Genomic DNA, 25,368 nt, shown 5'->3' on the forward strand with positions numbered 1-25,368 from the left:
GTGGAGTGGTGTATTAAAACAAAATTCATATTTACAAAAATATATTTCCATTGAATTTATATAAAATTGCACATTAAAAAAGATATTTGATCTTAGGTAGCACTATAAATAAAATTATTTCATGTTTAAGCTTCGAAAAAAATACACATAAACGAACACATTAGTAATTATTTGAATATTCGATCATTCATCTTATCAGGGGGATGAATTTTCCTCCAATCAGAATCGAACGAACATTAACACAAAAAAAACGAAGAAATATACGATCTAGGAACATTATATAAATTTTTTTTACAGAAGAAAACCATTGTTATTAAATGAGAAACTCCATTTCAAATGTGACCATAAACTTCAACTGAAAATAATAAATTTACAAAAATTTTGTACATATAACGATAAGAATTTGCTAAACTTATCATCAGAAACGATGGCAATGGTTGAGTAGTTTTGGGAATATTATATGATTGTGTTATTCTACGATCTGATAGGATCTCAAACTTGCTGCCTCCAGGTTAGCCACATTCGATTTGATCTCTAAATTTTCTTTAAAAATTATCAGTTCTTCATTCAATCTATGGGTCAACGAAAGAAATCATAATGTATCTTATACCCTTCGTCACAAGAAGACCCTCATGGTAATGCGTCAGTCTTCCAGGATGCATCAAAAGCCATCCAGGTTTCGTTTTGGTCACGCTGCAATTATACCTTATAAACCTACAGCCACCTCCTTCGTAATCGACATCAGCCTCATTCAAAGCTAAATTAATGGTATAAGTCGAACTGTCGTGATGTGGCCTCAAAGAAGGCTGCTCATCGGGTTTGTACCTCACCACGAAGTTCATCAAGGACCTAGGTGGATCGTGGGTGTAACCTATGAAGACGTGTTCTTGTAACGGTCGTACATATTGTTGCAAGAAGAAGAGCCAATGGCGATCCCAGCCCACTTGGTTCATGTGGATGTCCCTTGTGGGCACAGCTTCGTAGCCCCCTTCTAGACGGTTGTCTTCATTCTTGCCCGCCGACCATTTACCGAAAGTTTCCATCATGTTGATCAAGCTCTTGCAGAACCTTCTGGTCACCACTGGGAACCAGTAGACGTCTGGACAAGGCTGAAACATTTGGAAATCAGAATGAAGCATCATTCTCGATGTTCATAATCGCAAAATAACGATGCATCGATATTTTTTACGTCAAAATTTAAAAGTTTTGCCAGATATTTCTGAGGTAAGGAAAGTTAAAGAAGCTCCGAGCAAAAAGCAGCCAAAAGATGCGTTTACCGTTCACGTAAAAATTGATTTGAAGAAACAAATGATTAGGCTATTTGGAATGCTATAAAAATATAGAATAGATTCGACAATTCAAAGATTCATTGGTAAAAAATTAAGTAGTCACCAATTTGAAGAGATTCGCAAAAAATGAACAAAAATAAATCCAAATCTTTCGATGAGACAGAAAAAAAAATAAACCCATCTTGATTTATGAAAATAACACAATATAAAATTTAGGAATTGTAATGAAATATTCACAGATAGTCTGAGGCAACGACAAATCATCAACAAAGAAAAGGTTTGACAGTGAAACACCTCTCAGAGCTATATGATTGCTATGATTTAAAAAAAGTGAAACATTATGATAAAAATTATAAACTTGAATTGTATATAATAAAAATATCGATGTTTTATTTCATCAATCATATTTCAACTGAATGATAAACACATGCTTACTTGTAACGGTTTCTTCTCTGGGTTAAGGTTCTCAGGGTAGTCAGGATGGATGTATCTACTCTCCCAGTCTCTTTGGTTGTCCATGATTTGGTACATATCGGGCTCGGTTCTGGTAGTATCGAAGGTTTCGGGATTGACCAAATGACCAAAATCCAGCCTGTTAGAGGCGAACATGAAAACTCCAAGATCCCTCAGGTTGGCGCAAAAAGCCATGTCGGCGTCCAGTTTGTCTTTCGAATATTTCAGTGTTTTTCTGTCGAACCTTTTCAGCAATTTCGCATTTATAAGGTAAACACTGTTTATGAAAGGTACTACCCATAGTCCTCTGTAAAGAGAAATACATATTGTTATAAATTCACATCTTAATCTGATACATCCTCATTGAATCATCGAGTAGAATTTCAGGCTGAGTAGTTGCGAAAAAGATATATACACTGCGCAAAAAAATTAACACATTCTGAAAATCTCAATTTTAATGAAAGTTAACTCTACATTGACTTTATAACTTATTTTTATGTTCTCTCGGGAAGGTTTTGAACGAAACAAGAAACATCAAATGGAAGAAAAATTCAGGATTTCACCGAATCTTATGTGAAAGAAGAGAAATGAACAATTTTCAAAATACTGAAATGCTGATAAGTGATTTAATATTTGGTATTTCTACCCCTTGCGTTAATTACAGCTCGGCAACGACGGTTCATACTCAAAATGAGTGATCTTAAAATGTTCTGATCTAATCCTTCCCAGATTTCTCCGAGTTGGATTCCTAAGTCATTAAGAGTAGCTGGATGATTTTCTGAACTTCTCAGCCTTCTACTGAGGTTGTCCCAAACCTGCTCAATCGGATTGAGATCTGGACTTCTTGCTGGCCATTCCATTCGAGAGACTTCAACCTCTTCGAGGTACTCCTGAACGATGCGCGCACGATGGGGTCTGGCATTATCGTCCATAAAAATGAAATTTTCACCAATGTATGGGGAAAATGGCACTACATGCTCTTCAAGAATGTTCCTTATATACTTATCAGCATTATAGCTCCATTATCAACTACCACTAGGTCTGTGCGAGCAGTCAAAGATATTCCACCCCATACCATAATCGATCCTCCCCCGAAACCAGTAGTATTCAGGAAATTGCACTGAGCATATCTTTCATGTGGACGTCTGTATACAAGGGGACGTCGATCACAATGGTAGAGGCAGAATCTAAACTCATCTGTGAAGAGAGAACTCTTTCCCAATCGGCCTCTTCCCAATGGATATGCTCTCTCGCAAAATCCAAACGCGCCCTTCGATGGGCTGGGCTAAGAGCTGGGCCTCTTGCCTTGACACGAGGCCTTAAATCATATTCTCTGAGGCGATTTCTTATTGTCTGAGTGCTAATTTGCACCTCATGAGTTTGCTCAAGCTGAATTTGAAGGAGGCAAGCGGTTGCACACCGTTGTCTCAACGAAGAAACTCTCAAGTAACGTTCTTGAATGGCAGTTGTTACCCGTGGTCTACCCTGTCCTGGTCTTCGGACATTCATACCTGTCTCCCTGAATTGCTGCAACATTCTGGACACACTTGTATGGGAAACTCCAAACCTTTCTGCAATTCTTGTGTATGTCCACCCTTCTTCTCGCAAAACTATTGCTTGGGCACATTCCTCTTGGGTCAAATTGCGTGTTTCGCGTTGCATAGCGATCGAGTGTAGAAAATCAAACGAAAGAAAAACTATTGATCACTAGAATTGATCGAGAACAACGGATTTTAGAATGGAGCCAATACATTCGAAATCTGATAATATCATTTTTTTTATTCCTGCTGGGAAAAAACATCTGTATTGAAGAAAACCGTTGAAAGTTGAAAACATATGCATGCATAATTCTGATAAAAATAATTATCATTGAGAACACCTTCAGTTATAGAATACATTTGAGATTTCCATAATGTGCGTTAATTTTTTTGCGCACTGTATAAGATCTTTAGTATCCAGAAAAATCGTGAAAGGAATATGGCAGTTAAGTATTGTCTTAATTCATGTAGTGCTTACCATTGATAATGGTAATGATAATAAACACAAATCTGGAAAGGAGAAAATATTATTATTTACTAAATGGTTCCTTAGAAAACTCATTTTCTTATTTTCATGACACGTGAAACATCTTGATGAAACTTCAGCAGTAGGAGAAAGAAATAAAAGAAAGATATTTCATTCCTGAGATAATTCGACCATCTAATATCTAATAGAATATATTGTTCTTTAACCTGGTAAACTTGACCTGCAAATCTCAATACGCGGTCTAAACAAAGTACTCCACTTCCCTAACCCTATGTTGAATCTCAAGTGCCAACTCCTTCGTCGGTAATAGCCCTATTAAGCACAAATTACTTCCAAGGGACAATGAAAAACAATATCGAATGTTTTGGAGGACAAAGTCACCAATCTTCAATTTAAAACAATGAACCTTCCTGACAAACGTAGTACACGATCGGCCGGTATGGTGAGCAAGAGGGTGTTGTTCTTGGTCTGCGCCCTTCCGTACCTGACCACATGCCTCGGGGCCAGGGTTGGAGGAAGGGGAGGTATATTACTGCGTATTTTGATCGAAGATCGTCCAAGTGCATTTTGAAAATTTTCAGCGAAGCAGAGCAGGAGGGGGAGGATATTCAATTCGCCAATTATTGTTAGGCACAGGCATCCAGCATCTGTGACGTATTACGAAAACAAGGACGTGAGTGTTGATTGAGATTAATTTTTTATCACTTTTTTATCTATTGTTCAGGGCGTTACTGCCTTATTGTCTATAATCATTAAATGCATCTGCATACTATGTCAGATTTTCTATTCTACCATTAGAATAATAATCGATGTTACTGATTAAAAAACTTTTTCACACTCATCATCTCTGATCATGTAGGTATTTGGTTTCTCAACAAGGAATATACATACATGTTCTGAAAATCGAATAAAATACGATAAATTCGAGAAAAACTTCTTGGGTGGGCAAAATTAGTAATACCTGCAATACAACTCTTTCAACCCAACGAGATAGAGGAAAATGCATGGCACATTACGGTCGTCATTTTTCGAGAAACTGATAATGTCACAAACTGCATTCCCCTATCTTCTTTTGTTTTCGAGTTATAGGTCAAAATTAAAATTTCAACTTTGGTCATTATCCCCGTTTCTGTTTAAGCTAGGATGTTGAAACGAAAACATTATACTGACACTTTTTTCAAGCTATCCAGTGGCGTACTATGATTTTTTCCAACAGGTATATTTGCTGAGCTATAACATAAAGATTAATTTTTTCTTATGAAAACAGTAGGTAGTTTAAAATGACCTAGAAAGACTTAGGGTGATGTGTAATATATTTCTGAAACGGTAAAAAAACGGCGATTCTTTCTAAGTCATTTTAAACTACTGTTTTCATAAGAAAAAACACAACTTTATGTTATAGCTCAGCAAATGAACCTGTAGGAAAAAATCATAGTACGCCACTGGATTGCTATCAAAAAAGTGTCTGTATAATGTGTTCATTTCAACATCCTTGCACAAACAGAAACGGAGATAATGGCCAAAGTTGAAATCGCCCGAATATAAATTTTGGCCTATAACTCAAAAACAAAAGAAGATAGAGGAATGCAGTAGATGGCATTATTAGTTTCTCGAAAAAGTACGACATGAATGGTACATTCATTTTTCTCTATCTCGTTGGGTTAAAAAGTTTTAGTTTAGGTATCACCAATTTTGCCCACCCTGTACAATTCACGACAATCATAGTTCAATCAACAACTTTAATTATTCGAATACCCATATCATTATTTGTAATAATGAATTTGATGCACCCTGTTTTCAATGATTTCTACAATAAATCAGGTTATATACGCTATGAATCTGAATTTCGAAGGGTTTCTCTAGTTCGATATTTATTGGCATAGACCTACGAACTCGAATATCCCTACAAAAATAATTTCAAAAGTGTTAAATCATAACTTTTTGAACAAAAATTCATAGTTTTGCCGAGTATGACAGAAGTATTGGTGATGTTGCACCATCTGGTTGGAAAAAAATGACTTGAATCACTGAATTTTTCTCGATATTGGTGTCAGGGAATCTTGGAACATTGATCTCCATTTTCGAAAATCCAGAAGCTGGACACAGTAATCCCGTCAACCAGAAGACAGGGTGTGAAAATTTTATTTAAAAAAATCGTGAAAAATGGCCAAATAGGCCAATACGAGTACTATTATTCGAAAGAATCCTATTTGTTTAGCCATCTCAGCCAACTCAGTATTTCAAGATGCATAAATTGCAACGTTATAAATGTATTAAAACTTTGACGCAATTGTCTTTAAAACGGTTAAGAATTACATTGAGATTTTGTAATGATTTTCATAGGGAGCAAGGATCATCAAGGCTAGCCACTTCGAGTTGGATTATATGTTAGGCAGAAAAATAACCTTTTTCTGCATGGCTCAAGGTGAGAACCATAATCTTTCAAATTAAAGACAGAAAAATGAAATCATATCGATAAATAATCTAGGAGACGCTAACAGAAATCATTCTTTCAGGATTGCCAAGACCAGAAATAACTTGGTTCAAGGACGGCATAGAACTTTACGCCCACAAATTTTTCCAGGTTCAGAAATTTTTCGTATATGCTTTTTTATGTCTTCGTCAATTTTTTCTTTATAGGTTCACGAATGGTCAATCGGTAACGATACACTCAAAAGCAAAATGGAGATAGATCCTACCACACAAAAGGACGCTGGTTATTACGAATGTCAGGCAAACAACAAATACTCTATTGATTCTAGAGGTTTCCGCACAGATTATGTCATGGTTGCTTATTGAGAATTTGAAAATAACGTTTTTACCAACCATGATCATTCTGAAAGAATTACTGCTTGATTACTCGTTAAATTACGTATTATATCATTATGAAAGAAAGTTTATTTTTATTGAAATGTTATATTTTCCATTTTGATTAAAAAAATTATCAAAGGTTTTATTCTTTCAAGGACAATAGAAACAACCTGGTAAAAAATCAAATATTTCAAATGTTTTCAACCATTATTTCTTGTTTTGTTGTCTTATCGATGATTATCTTGTTTCGTCACTTCTTTTAACTTCAACTTAAAACTCTCATTTAACCTTATAGTCTATTATCAAGCACGTTCGAGGAGTTTTATTCATTCGTCGTTTTCTCTATTTTGTGCTCTTTTATTTGTAGAAGGCGTTTGGTTTCTCCAATATAGATTCTTCCGCATGAGGTATTTCATACAGTTCTTTGGTTTATTAGTTTCATAAAGAGGAAATCTCAAGTTTCTAAAGTGAGATTTCGCTAATGCTCTTACTTCTTCATATTCTCCATAAGAGCAAATTCTATATACTGTGTCACAAAGACTTGACTCGGCAGTATTTCAAACAATTAGGTATACTGGGCGTTCATTCATAGGTCAGTTAAACACAAACACAAGAATTTCATACCATTCCATAAAAAAACATTCGAAATTAAATGAAACGTATACGACAGACATTCTCACAATATGAAAATCCCGAAGGTCTTGAAGGAATTTTGTCAATATCCGATGCGGAAATTTTTACAACTATATAATTCATCAATACACAAACCTTTTTATAGAACGCGTCCTATTATTTAATATAGACCCATAAACTACCTTTCATCATTTTGCCAAATCATATCAATTTAAATAATTGAGATCCGCACAGTACTCCTGCTTAGCTTTAGGGGGAACCTTGTTGTGGGTCAGAAAGAAGTGTTGTTGCATTTTGTCCAAGTCCGTTTTCTGGCTGTGATCGAAATGAAAACCTGCCTGCTCTGCCTGCTTCTTGTCGTATTCTCGGCAGATTTGGCATTAGGGAGGAGAGGGAGGGCCAGGAGCAGGACCAAATCAAAGGTGAGATGGGTGAAATCGGTTGAATGCAACTCACGTTCTTATTCAGTTCCAAATAGGTCTGCCCATCACCGGAAAGTACAGGGACCCGGAATCCGACCAGTATTATAACAACAACAACGTAAGTAGGTTATTTATTATCTATTTCTTTGATAGGAAAGTACCAGACAATCCCTGAAATCCTTAGATTGATGTATACTTTAAGGCAAACTTTTCATACTTGTGTACAATTCTTCTTGATGACAGTCAATCTAATATGATATGTGATACCTATAATAGTGAAAATTTCAAAACATAAAAGCTCACATCGATGAAGGTTGAAGAAAAGTGATAAAACTCAAAATAAGAAAATTATTCTCGACATTCAGCACACAAATTTTGAAACCAATGCACGAGTTTCGTTTATATGAAATCACCTTCAGTTGGGTTTATGTACTTACTTCATCAATCTCAAATATATTGATACCAACTCGTTATAGGAAGAAGAAAGAGGAGAATTTTTTTATTTTTCATAAACTATTCTAAAGTATCCTCATTTATATGACCTCATTTATATGACCATCCTTAAAAGACTAAGAGAGGGAATATTACTCCGCCTCTCCAAAAGTAAAAAGTGACAGTAATTTCTTCTCCAACTTGCTTTCCTTACAAATAACCAATTTTACTTTATACAGGGTGCAAAAATAACCCTTGCTTCACACTTCGACTATGAATACGTACTAGGACACAAGATAGCCTTTATTTGTGTGGCAAGGGGTAACCCAAGGCCTATCATCACATGGTACAAGGATGGCAGTGAAATATTCACCCATATGTATCTCAATGTGAGTATGAAAGTGAGGAATAGTGAATGTTGAAAAGGTCATTCTAATTCCAACCTCATTGGTACTATTTACGGTTGATGTAAATGGGGTGAAATTCCAGATTCACGAATGGACGATCGGGACTGACAGAATAAAAAGTAAATTGGAGATAGATCCTGCCACTCAGATGGACGCAGGAGTATACGAATGCACGGCCGACAATATGTATTCGCTGGATAGAAGATCTTTCAAAACAGATTTCAGTATAGCATTCGATTAAATATTACAAAAAATAAATGTGTAGATGTGTACTGATTTTCACTACCTGAAGATTTTTTCCATAACCAGATCTAAAACCTGCTTGTTCTCTCGGTTTATACCTATATGTCAAGTTTATTGAATATTCGTTTGGTAATAATTTTTTGCGAACAATTTATCTAGTTTCAGTCTTTGACTCGTACAAATATTTCAACAGTAGATTCTAGAGGTTGAAAGAAACCCTTTTTCCTTAACCATTTTTTCCGAATCGGCTAGGTTTAAAAGAAAGCTGTTGAAAAACCATGAAAAATGTTATTTTTAGTTATATCTTACAAACGGCTATATCGAATGAAATGAATTTCGGAATATGGTGTTCCGTTCATTTGATGAATCTTTTTCGAACAAAAGATCAAAAGATATCCTTATGGATTTATGATACTGTGGGTCTGTCATGTAATCTTTCTTATGTAGGAAATCCTATTTATAATAAAAAAGTGGGATAAAATTAAGTAATTCTCTTCATTCCATCAAATAATGAAAAACCTAACTATAACCTACCACGCATACAGGTTTCCTGAGTAGGATGAGCTAAAAAAAATACACGAACAGAACCACCTACCTCTTGTCATTTTGGACGATATCCATGTAATCGTTAGATCTGGCATAGAACCCGTCTTTGGTCAGCTCCCCCCAGAAATTGCTCCAAACCTTATTGTGCCTGACCATAATAGGGGCCAAAACAGTTCTGTTCTGAGCGATCAACAGCTTCAGGGTGTGCGGGTTGTCCAAATGTGCGATGGAATCCACCACGAAGAGGAAATCGCATTCCTTAGCCAAACATTGATCCCTACAGAAACAAAAAGATGAATAATTTTTTCGTTTTGGTTCGGAGATTTTCGACTCACATTGCCAGATCTCTGGCAGCCCATTCTGTGGTTGCATCGTCAGGTATTATCTTCTTTACGCTCTTATACTGTGTACCATATGCTTCTAGGAACGTGTCGACGTGGTCAGTATGGTATTTCGCCTATAAATAAAGGAAAAATAGGAATATTGAATTGATGTGGCCGATACTTGATGAAAATCAATAATTGAACTAGAAACAGATTATACAAAATGAGTTTTGAACCATGACACGTGTTTCGCTATCACAATAGCATCTTCAGGATCAGGAGGGTGAAGGTAAACTTCCTTCACCCAAGAATCGAGTGACGAGATATAGCATATTCTTGCGAAGGTCCAGATACTCCGTAGATCTCGTAATGAAAGTTTTGAAGAATCTTTTTGGAATGATCCAACCCAGAAGATTCTCTAAGTTTTTTGCTTCTCCTGAAACTCTTTTCTGTAGGCACGTTTGCCTATACCACAGGAAAGTTCGGGACCAATGATAGTAGTTTGTGCTCCTCTCCTGGCAAGTGGCCTTTTGAAAGTTGCTAGAACTTTTATTTCGTTGACTTTATACACTAGGTATAATATTTCAAATGGAATTTCTGGTATGCAAATTGAAATCAGAAGATTCCTAATTTCCAGGGCCTCTTATGAAAGCAGCTAATCAGCCCGATTATAACCGGAAAACCTCTATTAAATCTACCAAATTTTGTGAAGCTGTATGGAAAATAAAACAGAAAAGGATAGAAAATTTTCGAATTGATGAGCATGAATACTTTCAATGTATTTGAATTACTCTTAGAGTTTTCTATAAATTATTATCCGAAATAATATACTACGTCTTTGAAAATCGAGTCCTTCGACATTGAGCGAACAACTACATATAATAAACTTTGAAATTAATCAATTATCGTTCTTCCTTCCATGGATATTCAATTAAAACCAACATACCACCAAGAATCATGCGATAAGTCTAATCTAGGCTTGTATGCAAAGGTTTTATCAGCCATTTGCCATTTATTGTGTTATTGATTGTGTACGTGGAAAGGTAGTTCATAATTGGTGAGACCCTTTTTACCTGGTGCTAATGTATAACATTGAATTTTTATTGTGAATCCTTATTTTTTACCTTGACAACTATTGTCACCGAACCGACAATTTACCTTAATTGCTCGCTTTATAGGAGATCATACTGTTCCTAATAACTTTATTACTCTATCAGATATGGTAATAAAATCAGAATTTCATTATTCACTCAAAGAAAGTGAAACGAGAATAGTCTTCTATCATAGCAGTAGAAGGATATTCTTATCACTGAGCCGACTGAGCCTTAAATTACTTTTCCGACGACCTCTTAATAATAGCACTGTTTAACGTACACGGAATTAGCTGTTAATGAACCCTTTTATTGGTTAATTTCCTATTAATGCATTATTGTCATGGGTAATCGAACATAGAAGTATTCAGCAGCTTCCCAAATAATTTTTTCATTTGTATGTCGCATTGATTTTCGTAGTACCTAGCGGGTAAATTGAGAAGAGATGAATTGTGGAGGTTGCAGAAAAATTATGATGGTTAGATGAGAGTAATAAATTTATCTATGTACTACAACTCCAGCTTCCATCAGCTCCACACATTCTTTAACAGATAAAATAGGGAATGATATCAATGTGATTTACTCAAAATATCACAACTACAGATGTTAAAATACCTCAATCATTAATCGCTTTCATTAATAACCTAGTTGATTAAATAACTACACTGCGCAAAAAAATTAACGCACATTATGGAAATCTCAAATTTATTCTACAACTGAAGGTGTTCTCAATGATAATTATTTTTATCAGGATTATGCATGCATATGTTATCCACTTTCAACGGTTTTCTTCAATACAGATGTTTTTTCCCAGCAGGAATAAAAAAAGATTATATTATCAGATTTTGAATGTATTGGCTCCATTCTAAAATCAGCTGTTCTCGATCAATTCTAGGATCAATAGTTTTTCTTTCGTTTGATTTTCTACACTCGATCGCTATGCAACGCGAAACACGCAATTTGACCCAAGAGGAATGTGCCCAAGCGGTAGTTTTGCGAGAAGAAGGGTGGACATACACAAGAATTGCAGAAAGGTTTGGAGTTTCCCATACAAGTGTGTCCAGAATGTTGCAACTATTCAGGGAGACAGGTATGAATGTCCGAAGACCAGGACAGGGTAGACCACGGGTAACAACTACCATTCAAGAACGTTACTTGAGAGTTTCTTCGTTGAGACAACGGTTTGCAACCACTCGCGTTTGGATTTTGCGAGAGAGCATATCCATTGGGAAGAGGCCGATTGGGAAAGAGTTCTCTTCACAGATGAGTCTAGATTCTGCCTCTACCATTGTGATCGACGTTTCCTTGTATACAGACGTCCACATGAGAGATATGCTCAGTGCAATTTCCGGAATACTACTGGTTTCGGGGGAGGATCGATTATGGTATGGGGTGGAATATCTTTGACTGCTCGCACAGACCTAGTGGTCGTTGATAATGGAGCTATGAATGCTGATAAGTATATAAGGAACATTCTTGAAGAGCATGTAGTGCCATATGCCCCATACATTGGTGAAAATTTTATTTTTATTGACGATAATGCCAGACCCCATCGTGCGCGCATCGTTCAAGAGTACCTTGAAGAGGTTGAAGTCTCTCGAATGGAATGACCAGCAAGAAGTACAGATCTCAATCCGATTGAGCAGGTTTGGGACAACCTCAATAGAAGGCTGAGAAGTTCAGAAAATCATTCAGCTGCTCTTAATGACTTAGGAATCCAACTCGGAGAAATCTGGGAAGGATTAGATCAGAACATGCCGAGCTGTAATCAACGCAAGGGGTGGAAATACCAAGTATCAAATCACTTATCAGCATTTCAGTATTTTGAAAATTGTTCATTTCTCTTCTTTCACATAGGATTCGGTGAAATCCTGAATTTTTCTTCCATTTAATGTGTCTTGTTTCGTTCAAAACCTTCCCGAGAGAACATAAAAAATAAGTTATAAAGTCAATGTAGAGTTAACTTTCATTAAAATTGAGATTTTCAGAATGTGCGTTAATTTTTTTGCGCAGTGTATATTATAATGCTTCTTATTATTGCTCTGAAGTCATAGAGCTTATGTGTTCGGTCTACATTCAGGGAATGTCCGCATTCGTTGTTTACATCATTCACCCATAAATCTATTTTTAAACGCTACAAAATCTTCATAAACACATTCAACGATCTTACCGCATTGTGTATGAATAGATGCATCCTCGATTTCGGGTATTCCAAACTGGCCGCTTTCAGTAGCTGCTCCTCCAAGAAGGGAGTAGGATACTCGATGAACAGGGCCAGCAGGACATAAGGCAGGTCCTCCTCCTTGGAGGATAGGTCGAACTGGCCAACTTTGCAACTGACGCAGCCGTCATTGGGATTCCAGCCGTTTGGCAGGTAATTTCCGATGTAATTCAGTGCAGTGCTTTTGGAGGGTCCGTTTCCATGGACAATCATGGGTTCCGTATGGGTTATTAGATTCTTCAGCTTGTACTTGTGATGCTCCTTCGATTCTGTCTCGACTATTTCGACTTCATCTGGAATTTTGGGGGAACGGTTACAATTTCTCAGTTGCCACATACATGGCGAAAATTCCAACTAAAATAATCCATCTTGAATATAGTTAAGGGGAAGTAGTACATACGATTCGAGATCAAGGCGATCGACTATGTTTGCTTTACGGATGCTACCCCAAATACGAAAATGTGTCACATCTTTGAGCAATAGCCTGAATTACGTACTGAGTCAGTTGAAAAGTAGAAATTACCACGTGAGAGGTAATATTAGGAATATTGAATAATTTTCAGTTATTCCTGAATTTTAACGTAATTTTGGCATATATCGCTATGAAAATCTTTGCAATATATAAACAATTGAAACCCCGTCGTTATTTTTATCGAAATATGTCGAAAAACCGTCGAAAAACAAGTTTTATTGACCCTCAAGTTCAATTTTTTTTTCTCATAAAAAAACAACTAAAGTGAAAAAAAGAGACGGGGTAACGCCAAGACGTCCTTTAACTTCAATTTAAAAAAAATCAAGACTCCACGTAAGAAATTGAAAGCGTAAATTAGGAACTAGTGAATGCCGTTTTTGAATGGAGATTCTTGAGGTGTTACTTCCGCTTAAGTTATTGTATGACGACAATCTCTTGCTGATTCCCATAGAGGTGATGAAGTATATGCGCACTTAAAGACTTGTTCTCATTACGCTATTGCCTATTAGTTTAGTCCAGTAGCGAGTAATTCAGTAGGTACCTACCTAGCTGAAATATCAGCTACTACTTCTATTTAAATATATTCTTTTTTGAAAATTCATCAAAACTACAAATTCAGGAAAATTTTAGGGTTATTCCGCATTCTTCACACCAGAAAAAAATACCTTTCGGGTAGTTGAAACGAAATTCGAAAAATAAATATTGATTGAATTGATATAATAATATCAATTCATCGTTTTTTATTCACCAGAAAATAATTTTCCTTGAAATAGGAGATATCAGTTGCAAACGGATATAAATAGATATCATTTTCCTGCGAATGAAGATATGTATGTGGTATATATGCAATTTTTATTGTCAAATACTTTCCAAATTACGACTATCAATAAATAATTTAAATTAGGTAAAATTGAAAAGTGGCAATTTTGAGATTATGACGACTTCAATAATTATAGATAATGCATAATTTACGAAGAATTCGTTTCAATATTCGATTCATCATTTTTCCTCACTCGCCGCTATATACAGAGTGTTAGTGAATACATTCTTGTTCTGGCCTCTGTGCTTTTCGAAATGAAAAAATAAACAAGAACGAAATGTTCGAAAGAAAATAATTAACCAGAGAGAAAGTTGAATTTCTCTGTTTTATCAATCAATCGTATTGTTTCGACCGCAACTACCAAGTCAGTATTTGTACATGTATTCTCGATATTGTTCGAGCGTAAAATAATTAAAAAAAACGAACCTTTCGGTACCTCGTCATAAAACATGATTTCTTCCGCAAATTATTTACGGTAGCTGAAGAACAATTAATTGAAAAAAATTGAGATCGGAAATGTTAGCACGTACCTACATCATCTAAATTTCCTCAATTTTATTGGAACACGTCAAAGAAAATCGATGAAATTTTTAGTATCCATCTTGTTCCACCCATGTATTCTAGATTCATTTTTTGGTTTGAAAAAAAATATAAACATTTTCAAACTGCCTGAATTATTTCGTTGAGTTGAATCAGATTCCTTCATTTTCGAATTATTTGATTTTTTCAACAAAAAGGAATAAAAATGTGAAAGTCGATATACTCTTTATTCGAAGACAAGAGTTTGCTTTAAAAAAAATCTGGAAAGTAGGTACTAACATAGGACAGGAGCTTTTGCACGTCCGCTCAAATTCATAACTAGAGCGTTCACCCATCCGGGCACTGTACTCAACCACGTCTGCTTGGCCCCCAAAAAAAATCCCAAAATTTCCGAAAATATAGATCCAATCCATTTGAAACTTTGCACTTGAATACTACTTTGAAAGTATGTGAAGCTGAATAGTTTTTGATACACAGAATTCAATTTAGTGAACTTACTTTCAGCTCCATTTAAGTTCATGAAGATTTCACTCTTATGGTCCAGCTTCATCTCGATCTTCTTCCTGAATTCCTCGTCGAGATAAGCCTTGGTGAAAAACAGCTGATCGTCGTCCGTATCTTTGACTTCCTCCCGGTCCAAAAGCTCCAGAAGTTGATCGACGTAACCGATGTACATTCCGGAATTCAAAAATCTCTTTCCTTCCTCGACAACCGGATATTTATCCTTCAACTTGAGGTCGGGCCAAAGGAACACCTCTGCTGAGAAAAGTACTTTTGCCCCTGTTTCCTTGAATTTCCTCACGATGTCTTCGGGTTTCCTCAAGAATATAACATCGTACGCATCTGTGAACAGGGCGATCTTGTTTTGATCTTTGTGCTCTCGCAGGGCTGTTTTCAGGAGGTTTATTTTCCAGGCACCCCCTGGCCCTGACATATCTCCGCCCTTCCATTCTTTACCGAATCCCAGAACTACGGGCTTTATGCCGAATTCGTCAGCGGAAAGTTTGTATCTTTGAAAGCCATCTGTTTCTTCAGTTGCCACTGTGTAGACGAGGATGTCATCTGAAAAGAAGGAAGCATTGGTAAATCAATCAGATCCGAGTTGGAATGTTACACTTCGTGAATGAGTCCAATTGATGCAGTTCAATTAGAGGTCTAATTGAAGTGTGGAAAATTTCGTTCGGAGTTCAATGCCACTGAAAAGCGCTTACAGAAATTGGGCTGTAGTTGAAGCACGATGAATTCTTTTCAATAGTTCGGTAATTTTTTGTATGAAATGAAGATACAGAGCTTCGAAAGGACCGGAAGAACATCGATTTTTTTATATTCTTGTTTTTTCTTGCGTTTATACAATTAAACTGTGAAGTATGCATTATCGTCATATTTCTAATATCTGAACTATATACAGTATGTTAGAATGTTGAGTTAGAGAATAGGTGCGACTTCAGGAGTTGATTCTATATGCATGAAAAAAAATTAAAGGTTGCTATATAAATTTTGTGCAATAGATTGCATTGGAGCTTAAACCAGTACTTATCCCACTTTTTGAATATAAACAATGATACGCCACTGGGATATCTAAAACTGAAGATCATTTTTGAATTCCTCTTTCAATTTGGGAGAAGAAATTTCCCATCCCTTTTTCGAGAGGGGCATCATTTTTATAAAAAAAAAATACTAGTAATATAACGCGTATTTTTCAATATATACTTCAATAAGTTCGAATCATTATCTAGAAGCGATGCTAAATATGATATTAAATTTTTAAGATAAAAAGGCGTCCCATACGAAAAAAAGCATGAAAGAATTTTTGTCACAAATTGAACGGACAATTAGAAAATGAGTTAGATTTATCTAAGTGGCGTACCATATAAAGAAAGAAAAAAGATCATAACCCGTATCCGCGCCGCCAATGAACATAAAATTCTTTATTGCTTGTCAATTTTTAAGAAAAACTTCAACACCCCGTTTGCCAGAAAATGAAGCATTTGCGGACCAAAGTTATACAGCAAATGTCATTATTTTTTCATGCAGAATTTGCCGCTCTTAATATTCATTCATACAGTAACTATTGAACTTTTTTATCTGCTTTTTGAAACCTTCACGTTCACTGTGAATATTTCAGGGGGCTTTAATTTTTGAGAATGTTTTTCTTTTAGAGATTTTAAGTAATTTCTAATAATCTGAGTGTCTAGGATTATCACCATCATTCCAATAATAGAAGTATAACAATTTTAATCAGCAGAGGCCGATTGAAAGAACCTTTTGAATCGATTTCAACGAACTCTTCGCTATATGGCCTATTTTAAAATAAAAACAATTATGATCTCAAAAACAGATTTCATTGCCCAATTGACTTGACGACGAACGTATGAACAGATGTTCCTTACATCACCGACAAAATCGGAGAATAATAAAGTGGATTTATCTCATGCAAGGTTCGCCTACATAAAATATCTCTTCTGACCCTATAACTAACACGGTTTCGTGAATTTTGTCGCGATTATCTTTAAAAAGACGACTTCTTTGCCCACACAGCCTGATAAGAGATGAACTACGAATGAACCATCGGAAAAATTTGTTTATCCGGCTAAATTCAGCTTCCGGTCTTGATCTGGTGTAATTATTTCAGTTTGTGTACACATGTGGCCTTAAATAAATTATCGGATGCATCGAAGTTCAATGCACCCTCAATTCGGATCCAATTGAAGGAAAATGAAAAAAAAATATATGTCAAAATTTACTGGAAAAACTGCATGTTATCGAATATATTCTCCAACATGAATAAGGAAGGTTTTTAAAGTGGACAACTCGATGAATATATAAATATGGCTTTAATGGATTAATTTCCAGAAAAATTACTATTTTGCATTTTAATAATGGCATGAATATAAGACCTCACCTTTTTCCAAATCGGCGTAGATGAATGAAAATATTGATGCTAACACTAGCAAAGAGGCTGAAACCCTCATGATTCTACTCCTAATATATAATACTAACAAGAAAATTGAAAACACTTGAAGGTTATGTTTTCCTGATCATACTATGGCACAAATTCAACAAAAGCCCTCGTACCTTCAACGAAGAGCATGAGCTGAATGTCAAACTCAAACTCAATCCCATGCGAAGGACCAGTTTCTTGTATGCTCCGACAAAGCAACGTTGCCAGATTTTCGTTATCCTAGAATTATATCATCAGCAACGAGTTTTCCAGAGGCAACTCAGCAAATTTTACAATTGTTCAACATTGTTTCTTCATGAAAGAGGCATCTTTTATTTTTTACTGCACTAATTTCTAATCTAGACAATTGTTGTGGTAAATGAGTACAGCACCAAAAATGTCGAAACATTTTTTGGTTTATTATGTTTTTGTCTACAATTGACAACTTTTAAAGATCGTCGATAGGAGCCAAAGATCAGAGGCCTGAGGGGCACTCAATTCTTGAACCAAATTTCATAAATTTATTATTTTCTTAAAAATTTTGGGCGCCAGAAGGTAGAAGAAAGAAGGAAAATGTTTCTATATTTTTTAGAGAATTTTTTCAGTAGACTTCAACATTTTGTTCGATTTCAAAGGTTTTTCATTTTAAATCATCTCCAAACTGATGAAAGGTTCTCAAGTACACATTATTAAAGTTTTTCAAACCTTAGAAAAATAAATACACTAAAAGTGTATGTGTTCAAATTGTGATATAATATCACGCTAGTGATCCTCGAAAAAATTTCAAAAAATTTTCCTAAAAAACTAGCCAAGCACGGATTTTAAATTAGTCGGTATCCATATTTTTCTAAACATTTGTTCGATTAGTTATCGAATCATGGGACAAAAAAAAGATCCATATACCAGACGTTCCAATATTTTTAGTAGGTATTTGTTATTAAAATCTCACCCAAGACCAAATCGTCTTCCGTAATTTTTTCGAGAGAGTCGTCTTCTTCGCATTTTTCACCACCTGCAATTTTTTCGCAGTGCTGTCCTCTGCACACTGAAACAAAATAATCACTTAACGGCTACTGCTGAATAAATGTGCACTCTTCTTTCACACCTACGATAACGCAAACCATCAAGGTGAGATGCTTGAAGCGAGTCATGTTATCTGTTCAAGCTTAGCATTCGCTTTGCAGTCAAAATTGCTGGGAAGGATAATATAAAAGCTAACTGGAGAAAAATTATTCGGGCGAAAAATTGGTTTCTCCAACATAAAATCCGGGGCAGGAATGGACAAATCGACAACTTCTCTTTCGTTTACTTCTTTTTCATCTGAAACTCCTTGTTCTGTAAAGTGAAATTGGCGACCGTTAATTGGATAGGTATTGTTTTTATTTGTTTATACTCAGTTCATTCGAGAGAACAAGGGAAACTGAATTAAATGATTTGATGCGATGATTATTGATGCGAAAAAAATTAAATGAACCCAATTATAGAGCGATAGGAAAATATATATGTTCCTAAGGAAAAAATATAGGTAATAAGATAATATTAACAATGCGAAGTACAATACTTCTCATTTGCATCAACACTCGGTGGGCAGGGTGGGCAAAATTCGCTGTCTACTGAGGGTAGAAGAAAACGGATGACGAATGTCTGGAAAAAATTCCGGACTAATCCAAATCTGAAGACAGAACTAGCCTATCATTTCTATATTTTAAGTAATAAACAAAAATTGAGATTTTGACGATTTCGAAAAGTAGTCATAATTTTTTTGTCTTTGAAGTTACAGATCTGAAACTTGAACCTTCTTAGGCACTTTAATACATGTAATCTACTGACAAAAGATTTTTCTCCAATTTAATAATAACAAATTCAATAAAAGTTTGCATTTAAGAAAGTTCGCCTGATGATTCGAACTGAAAAAATATTTTGTGCTCGTCAGTGGATTCTACATAAAAAAGTGCCTGCAAAAGATTCAAGTTTCAGATCTGTAACTTCAAAGACAAAAAAGTTATGAGAACTTTTCGAAATTGTCAAAATCTCATATTTTGTTAATAACTCAAAAACGAAGAACCGTAGGGGGCTATGGTTTTCACCATTCTTTGTTCCTCTGAAAAAAAAAAAAAAACTGTACAATAATGAAACACTGAAAATGTGACGAAACAGAGTGATATTTTCAAAAAACTCCAAAAACATAAAGTTTGTATTTTTGGTCTTGATTTGGAGAATAAATTTAAATAATCAAAAATAATTATCTTCCTCCTTATTGTCCTTGTTATCTGATTGAATTGTATTTTTCCAAATTAACTACCCGTACCTAACTATTTATACCGAAATTTGATCTTATATTTGAAACCTGAACTTTCACTAATGAAAAATTAGTATCAAATCTTTCTTATATGAAAGGGGCCAAACTAAGAATTTGAATTTTCTTTCTTCTAGTTGCTCCTTTATTATTTTATATAAACAGCTTTCATTTTCATCAAGTTTATTTTGACAAACCATTTCAATCAAATTTTCGATTTATTCACGTCAACTGCACAAAAAAGTAGGTACCTGACTTGAAAATATATGTCAATAAATTAATCTCATAATAATGATCATATTCGACACTATTCATGTAAAACGAAAAAAAATATTTATGGCTTATTTTTACTTGAATTCGCTATAAAATAGTGTTTATTTCTTCAATAATAATCAAAGCAATGATATTAAACATCCAAGCTTATCTTATCGATTCATTATGATCTTCTAAGAAATTCCCAGTTCGGAGTCAAATTTCAAAATACCTCGCTATATAATGTTACAACAGGAAAATAATAATTATTTGCAATTATGCACTAATTTTAAAATAACTGATACCTTGTACTGAATATAATTCATCACTTCTAGTTCGAAAAACTATAATCATACAGTCTTGGTTTACCCGGTACCCGGTATTATAATATGTACATGAAATCCCCAATCTTATCATACAGCAACAAGAGCAATTAAAAAAATCATTCGAATGAATTTCAACCAAGAAAAATTATAAGACCATACCTCTCGTACGGAATGCATCATTTCAAATAACTATCTTTTATCTTTGAGTACTCAATGCTTTCATGTATATAGGTACCTAAATTTTTTGCTGCTGCAATAGATGATTTTTCTTATTTAACTATTTTTGATGGAACAAGTATTAGCTATTTTTTTAAATTTCACTATATCGAATACGGTAGACAATGAAGCCATTACTGTGAAGTCATAATGACATAAAACTGATAAAACACCAGTAGGTATTTTTTTATATGACTACATAGAGCAAACTATACATAGTGAGCCATTGAAAACGAAATAGCGGTTGACAGAACCGAATTATATAAAAACGCTCGGAATGCTCGGATACGTCGAATTTTGATTCCAGAGGGGGACAAATTCTAAGATCAAATTCAAAACCCTATCGCTTTAACTCTTTTTCAGTGTTATAACCCCATCCCCTATATCATTGTCTTTATACAATGCCTATATTTTGAAAAGGGATTGATGGGGTAAGTGTTCACTGATTTGAAAGGCCTTTCTATATTGCGAGTTCAGCATATTTGATTTTTTTCATCAAATCCAATCGTTTTTGAAATATTCGAATTTAAATCGTGAACATAATTGGTCATTTTGTTAAACATGCTGTGTGAACATTTTTAATATTGCATTTTGGGCAACATCATTTCGCATTTGCGAATGATGAAGGACAGGTTCAAAACACAACATTTCTTCCCTTCAACATTTCGTCGTTTTTCCGATAAATTCATTAAATTGACACTTGACAAATGTTAACTGGAATGTATTTCTATAAAGAAACGTGATCACCATATGAATGTCATCAAAACAGGTGGAAATGCATCCAGAAAAACCCGCTAACCCATTTTCAAAGTTTTTCATGCGGATGCAGCGATGAATTCCAAAGAAGCCGCCTAGCCCTATCGGAGTTTAAGTTTAATCGATATCACGATATCGGCTTCTCCTGGTATATTAACCCAGGAAAAACATGTATGGTATCCAGCTAAATAGCTATTTCATTGACATAGGATTGGACTAATTGAATTAACCTAACATGATTAATACATTAGATGAAATATTGTTTTCAGTAACATCGCAAATTCCCGATAGAGTGTTCCACCAATAAAATGCCGCCAAAAAATGATCCAGAGCTCTTAGCTTTGCGTAAAGAGCTGGAGGACCTTTATAATAATCTCAAGGTAGGTCAAATGAGTTATTATCGTCGAAAAATAATTTTTGTGCTTGTCACTGTAATATCTTGGTCGTTACAAGCAGAGACATATTGTTTCTTTACGAATATCGCCTAAAATAATTTACTCATGTTGATCAAGTAGGTTCTGATCATTGCAAAATTATGGTTGAGGATAATTTTTTTACTCCTCTTCAGAGGTATGCATCTGACCCTCATTTTTCTGTCATACTTCGCCCAATGGTTTGAAAATTCCACCCCTTTTTATTAATTCTAGATAAAGGCAAAGTATAATGACAATTTAGGTGGTATTTATTTCCAATGGAAAGGGATGACAAAACAACATGCCTAATGAAAATGTTAAGAGAAGTATACCTTACACTGTTAAGTGACCAAATGAGTAATTAATAATTCATTTTTAAATTTAAACACGCCGTCAAATCATCAACAACTATAATAGTTGTTGTGATTTCTTTTCCGATGTATTTTTTCATTATGTAATACCCATTCTAACAAGTTTCCTCCAAACTAGGAGTCGCAAATGGAAATATTTTTCTGATTCCACTTCTATAACACTTTGTCGATCAAGCATTCTTGCCTCTTTCATCCCAATACATACGCTATACAGTATACGTACGTATACGTGTCAGTATACGTACCGCTTTACCGGTAGAGTTTTGTCACTTACCAGCAAGCTATTGAATAGAAAACCATAAAAAACGTCTTTATAGATTTACCTATCGGGATTAATCCATCTAATCTTGAATATAAACATTTATTTTCTTATGTAACCGACGCCGTTAAATGAAAATTTTTCTAGGAAGCGCAAAATAAGGTGGCAGACACATCTCTTGAAAAAGAGTGCGAGGGTGTTTCTGATGCCCCGAAGGTCAAAATCAGCACCAAGAAGCTCATGAAGGGCCATTTGAACAAGGTTAATTCTGTCCACTATAGTGGTGATAGTCGACATTGCGTCACTGGTTCTCTTGATGGTAAATTGATAATCTGGGACACTTACACAGGAAACAAAATGCAGATCATACCTTTGCGTTCTGCTTGGGTGATGAGTGTGGCCTACGCTTTTTCAGGAAACTTCGTAGGTGAGGACAACTTGAATTTTCGATTTTTTTTCTCTTCAATATTTACGTTTTGGTGGAATCGGTTCATCAATGCACAAACGACGAGGGCTATTATAGTAGATGATATCGTCCATTGCGGTCCGTTATTTGAGTATGGAACTTTTGGTGATGAAAATGGTGAAAATATAACTTTTTTATTTTATGCTCGTTTGCAGCCTGCGGTGGCATGGATAATATGTGTACAGTTTACGATTTGAACAACAGGGACAGCTCAGGGGTGGCCAAAATGGTAAGGGAGTTAGCTGGTTATGACGGTTTCCTGAGTTCTTGCAGATTCATTGACGATAAACATATCATAACTGGATCTGGTGACATGAAACTGTAAGCTCTATTCATTATTTTTTTTCAGCGTAATTGTAACTTCTGCACATCTGCAATGTGATTAAATTTTGCATGGAATTTGTGTAACGAGACTTATAGGGCTAGCGTATCAAAGATTATTATTCATAGAATTTCTTGTAAACTGAGTTTTAAAATTTTCCTTCAGATGTCAGTGGGACTTGGAAACTGGAAGGAAATTATCGGACGTGATAGCTCACAATGGTGATGTTGTGTCGATCAGTCTAGGACCAGAAGGAAGTAACATGTTTGTTACTGGAAGCGTTGACAAAACATGCAGGCTGTGGGATTTGAGAGATCAGAAACAACCAAAACAAACATTTTTTGGCCATGAAGCTGACGTCAATTCAGTTTGTGTAAGACCTTTTATCTCAGATATAAAATTATTATGTATACCGGGTATTAAAAAACATAGTTTCAATATTTTGAGAGCTGATTATAGGCCTCAAAATAAGTGAAAAATTTCATAAAACATGTGTCCGCAAATGAGCCGTTTTGGAGATATGTTATTTTTGGTACTAGCGCAACCAAAGATTATAGAGTTAACCAGATATTACAGTTAACTCCATAATCTTTGAGCGCAACCATATAGGATATACGATTTATTTTCATCTTTCAGATGTCTTGTTTACTAACCTCATATATTATATTATTTGAGAATTTCGGAAATTAAAAAAATAGGGCTAATACTATCCTGGTAGCATAGAACTGAACATCGAAAAAAAATGGAAGTATTATTTTCTTTGCTTGTATAATCATAGACGTGAAACTTCTTTCTCTTCTTCTCCTTCTTTTCCACCTGCCTCCGCCAAATAACTAAGCATTCTCATTTTGTTTCCTACTGATTCACTATATTTATTATCGTTAATTTATGATATGGTATTAAAGGAATCTATCCATTTTCAGTTCCATCCTAGCGGCTTTGCCTTCGTGACAGGCTCCGAAGATAAATCAGCAAGGATGTTCGACATCAGGGCAGATCAACAAATTGCACTTTATAAGCCACCATCCCCAAATAGTGCCTTCACATGTTGTGCTCTATCTTTGAGCGGTAGGATTTTGATGTGTGGGTCCGATGATCATAACGTTCATATGTGGGATACTTTGAAGAACCAGCATAATGGTACACTCTCAGGTCATGAAAACCGTATCACTTCTATATCTGTTGCTGCTAATGGTATTGGTATGGCCAGTTGTAGCTGGGACCAAACTGTTCGAGTATGGGGTTAAATGGATTAACGTGGTTTTCACGATGTGAGAAAGAACCTATAAACAGGAGCTCCTATATCAGTAAATCAAACTGCTAATATTATTCAGTTGATTCAATCATTCACAATAAATGATGATTATATTTTTAATTAGATGTAGGTTGAAACATCAAAACTGTATTTTTTATATAAGATAATGAAGAACATAAATTTTAATATTACATAAAGGTTTCAAAACATGTTCAATGCTATTTTCATTAAATATGTAGTGGAATTTCAATAGCAAATGAATAAATTGTTCATATTAAGATTTTGTTTCATTCAAACACCGGTTATTTTTTAATTATCATAGGTTCATCTTGAATGCAATCGCGAAAGAAAATAAGTAGGTAGTTGGTAGTAATAGTTATTTTCCTAACAAGTGCGGGAAGTGTTACTTTCCTGCACGCGACCACCTTTGACCTTTGACAGAATTACTAATTTGTAATCTGTCTAACGGCGCCAGTGAACTCAAAAATAAAAAGAAACTCTAACTAAAGAAAGATCTTTTAGAGTTCACTGGTCGGCGCCGGCAGAGACAACGGTTGTCTTTGGCACATGAGTTTATTTACAACCTTTTTCTCATTTTCCTTCACTCATTTCAGTTTCAAAAGTGTCACTACTACCGCAATAGTACGGAAAAAATATCTTTCTCGCACTAGTGCAAGAAAAACAAAATGTAGGTTGGAACGCATGGCAAAAGAAAAAATATTATCATAACAATCGTCGATTCAATCAACGCAATAATTTAAAATGTT

At 35.1% G+C, this 25,368-nt stretch overlaps 4 protein-coding genes across 5 annotated transcripts; 3 read left to right on the forward strand and 1 right to left on the reverse strand.

Annotated features, from left to right (window-relative positions):
* Positions 1-480: 480 nt before the first annotated feature.
* On the reverse strand, positions 481-18,929 carry LOC123310931 (procollagen-lysine,2-oxoglutarate 5-dioxygenase). 2 transcript variants are annotated; one of them, XM_044894645.1, is made up of 8 exons: positions 18,775-18,929; positions 18,619-18,714; positions 15,227-15,790; positions 12,846-13,189; positions 9,597-9,718; positions 9,311-9,538; positions 1,725-2,049; positions 481-1,109 (listed from the first exon to the last, which is right to left on the reverse strand). In XM_044894645.1, the coding sequence occupies exons 1-8, from the start codon at positions 18,818-18,820 to the stop codon at positions 573-575; spliced, it is 2,262 nt and encodes a 753-aa protein (XP_044750580.1). In that variant the 5' UTR covers positions 18,821-18,929; the 3' UTR covers positions 481-572. The 2 variants fall into 2 exon arrangements, with proteins under 2 accessions (XP_044750580.1, XP_044750581.1); XM_044894646.1 differs by lacking the exons at positions 18,619-18,714; positions 18,775-18,929 and adding an exon at positions 17,631-17,849.
* LOC123310933 (immunoglobulin domain-containing protein oig-4-like) lies at positions 3,632-6,717 on the forward strand. The gene is made up of 5 exons (XM_044894648.1): positions 3,632-4,291; positions 4,349-4,440; positions 6,111-6,192; positions 6,284-6,351; positions 6,408-6,717. The coding sequence occupies exons 1-5, from the start codon at positions 4,168-4,170 to the stop codon at positions 6,564-6,566; spliced, it is 525 nt and encodes a 174-aa protein (XP_044750583.1). The 5' UTR covers positions 3,632-4,167; the 3' UTR covers positions 6,567-6,717.
* LOC123310934 (immunoglobulin domain-containing protein oig-4-like) lies at positions 7,240-8,722 on the forward strand. Its single transcript, XM_044894649.1, has 4 exons — positions 7,240-7,633; positions 7,680-7,751; positions 8,305-8,454; positions 8,555-8,722. The coding sequence occupies exons 1-4, from the start codon at positions 7,538-7,540 to the stop codon at positions 8,711-8,713; spliced, it is 477 nt and encodes a 158-aa protein (XP_044750584.1). The 5' UTR covers positions 7,240-7,537; the 3' UTR covers positions 8,714-8,722.
* On the forward strand, positions 10,490-24,877 carry LOC123310932 (guanine nucleotide-binding protein subunit beta-2). Its single transcript, XM_044894647.1, has 6 exons — positions 10,490-10,641; positions 21,785-21,895; positions 22,706-22,985; positions 23,180-23,345; positions 23,512-23,719; positions 24,270-24,877. The coding sequence occupies exons 2-6, from the start codon at positions 21,824-21,826 to the stop codon at positions 24,591-24,593; spliced, it is 1,050 nt and encodes a 349-aa protein (XP_044750582.1). The 5' UTR covers positions 10,490-10,641; positions 21,785-21,823; the 3' UTR covers positions 24,594-24,877.
* The last annotated feature ends 491 nt before the right edge of the window (positions 24,878-25,368 follow it).

Source organism: Coccinella septempunctata, chromosome 4 (genome assembly GCF_907165205.1).
Source record: "Coccinella septempunctata chromosome 4, icCocSept1.1, whole genome shotgun sequence".
Classification (NCBI taxonomy): Eukaryota; Metazoa; Arthropoda; class Insecta; order Coleoptera; family Coccinellidae; genus Coccinella; species Coccinella septempunctata.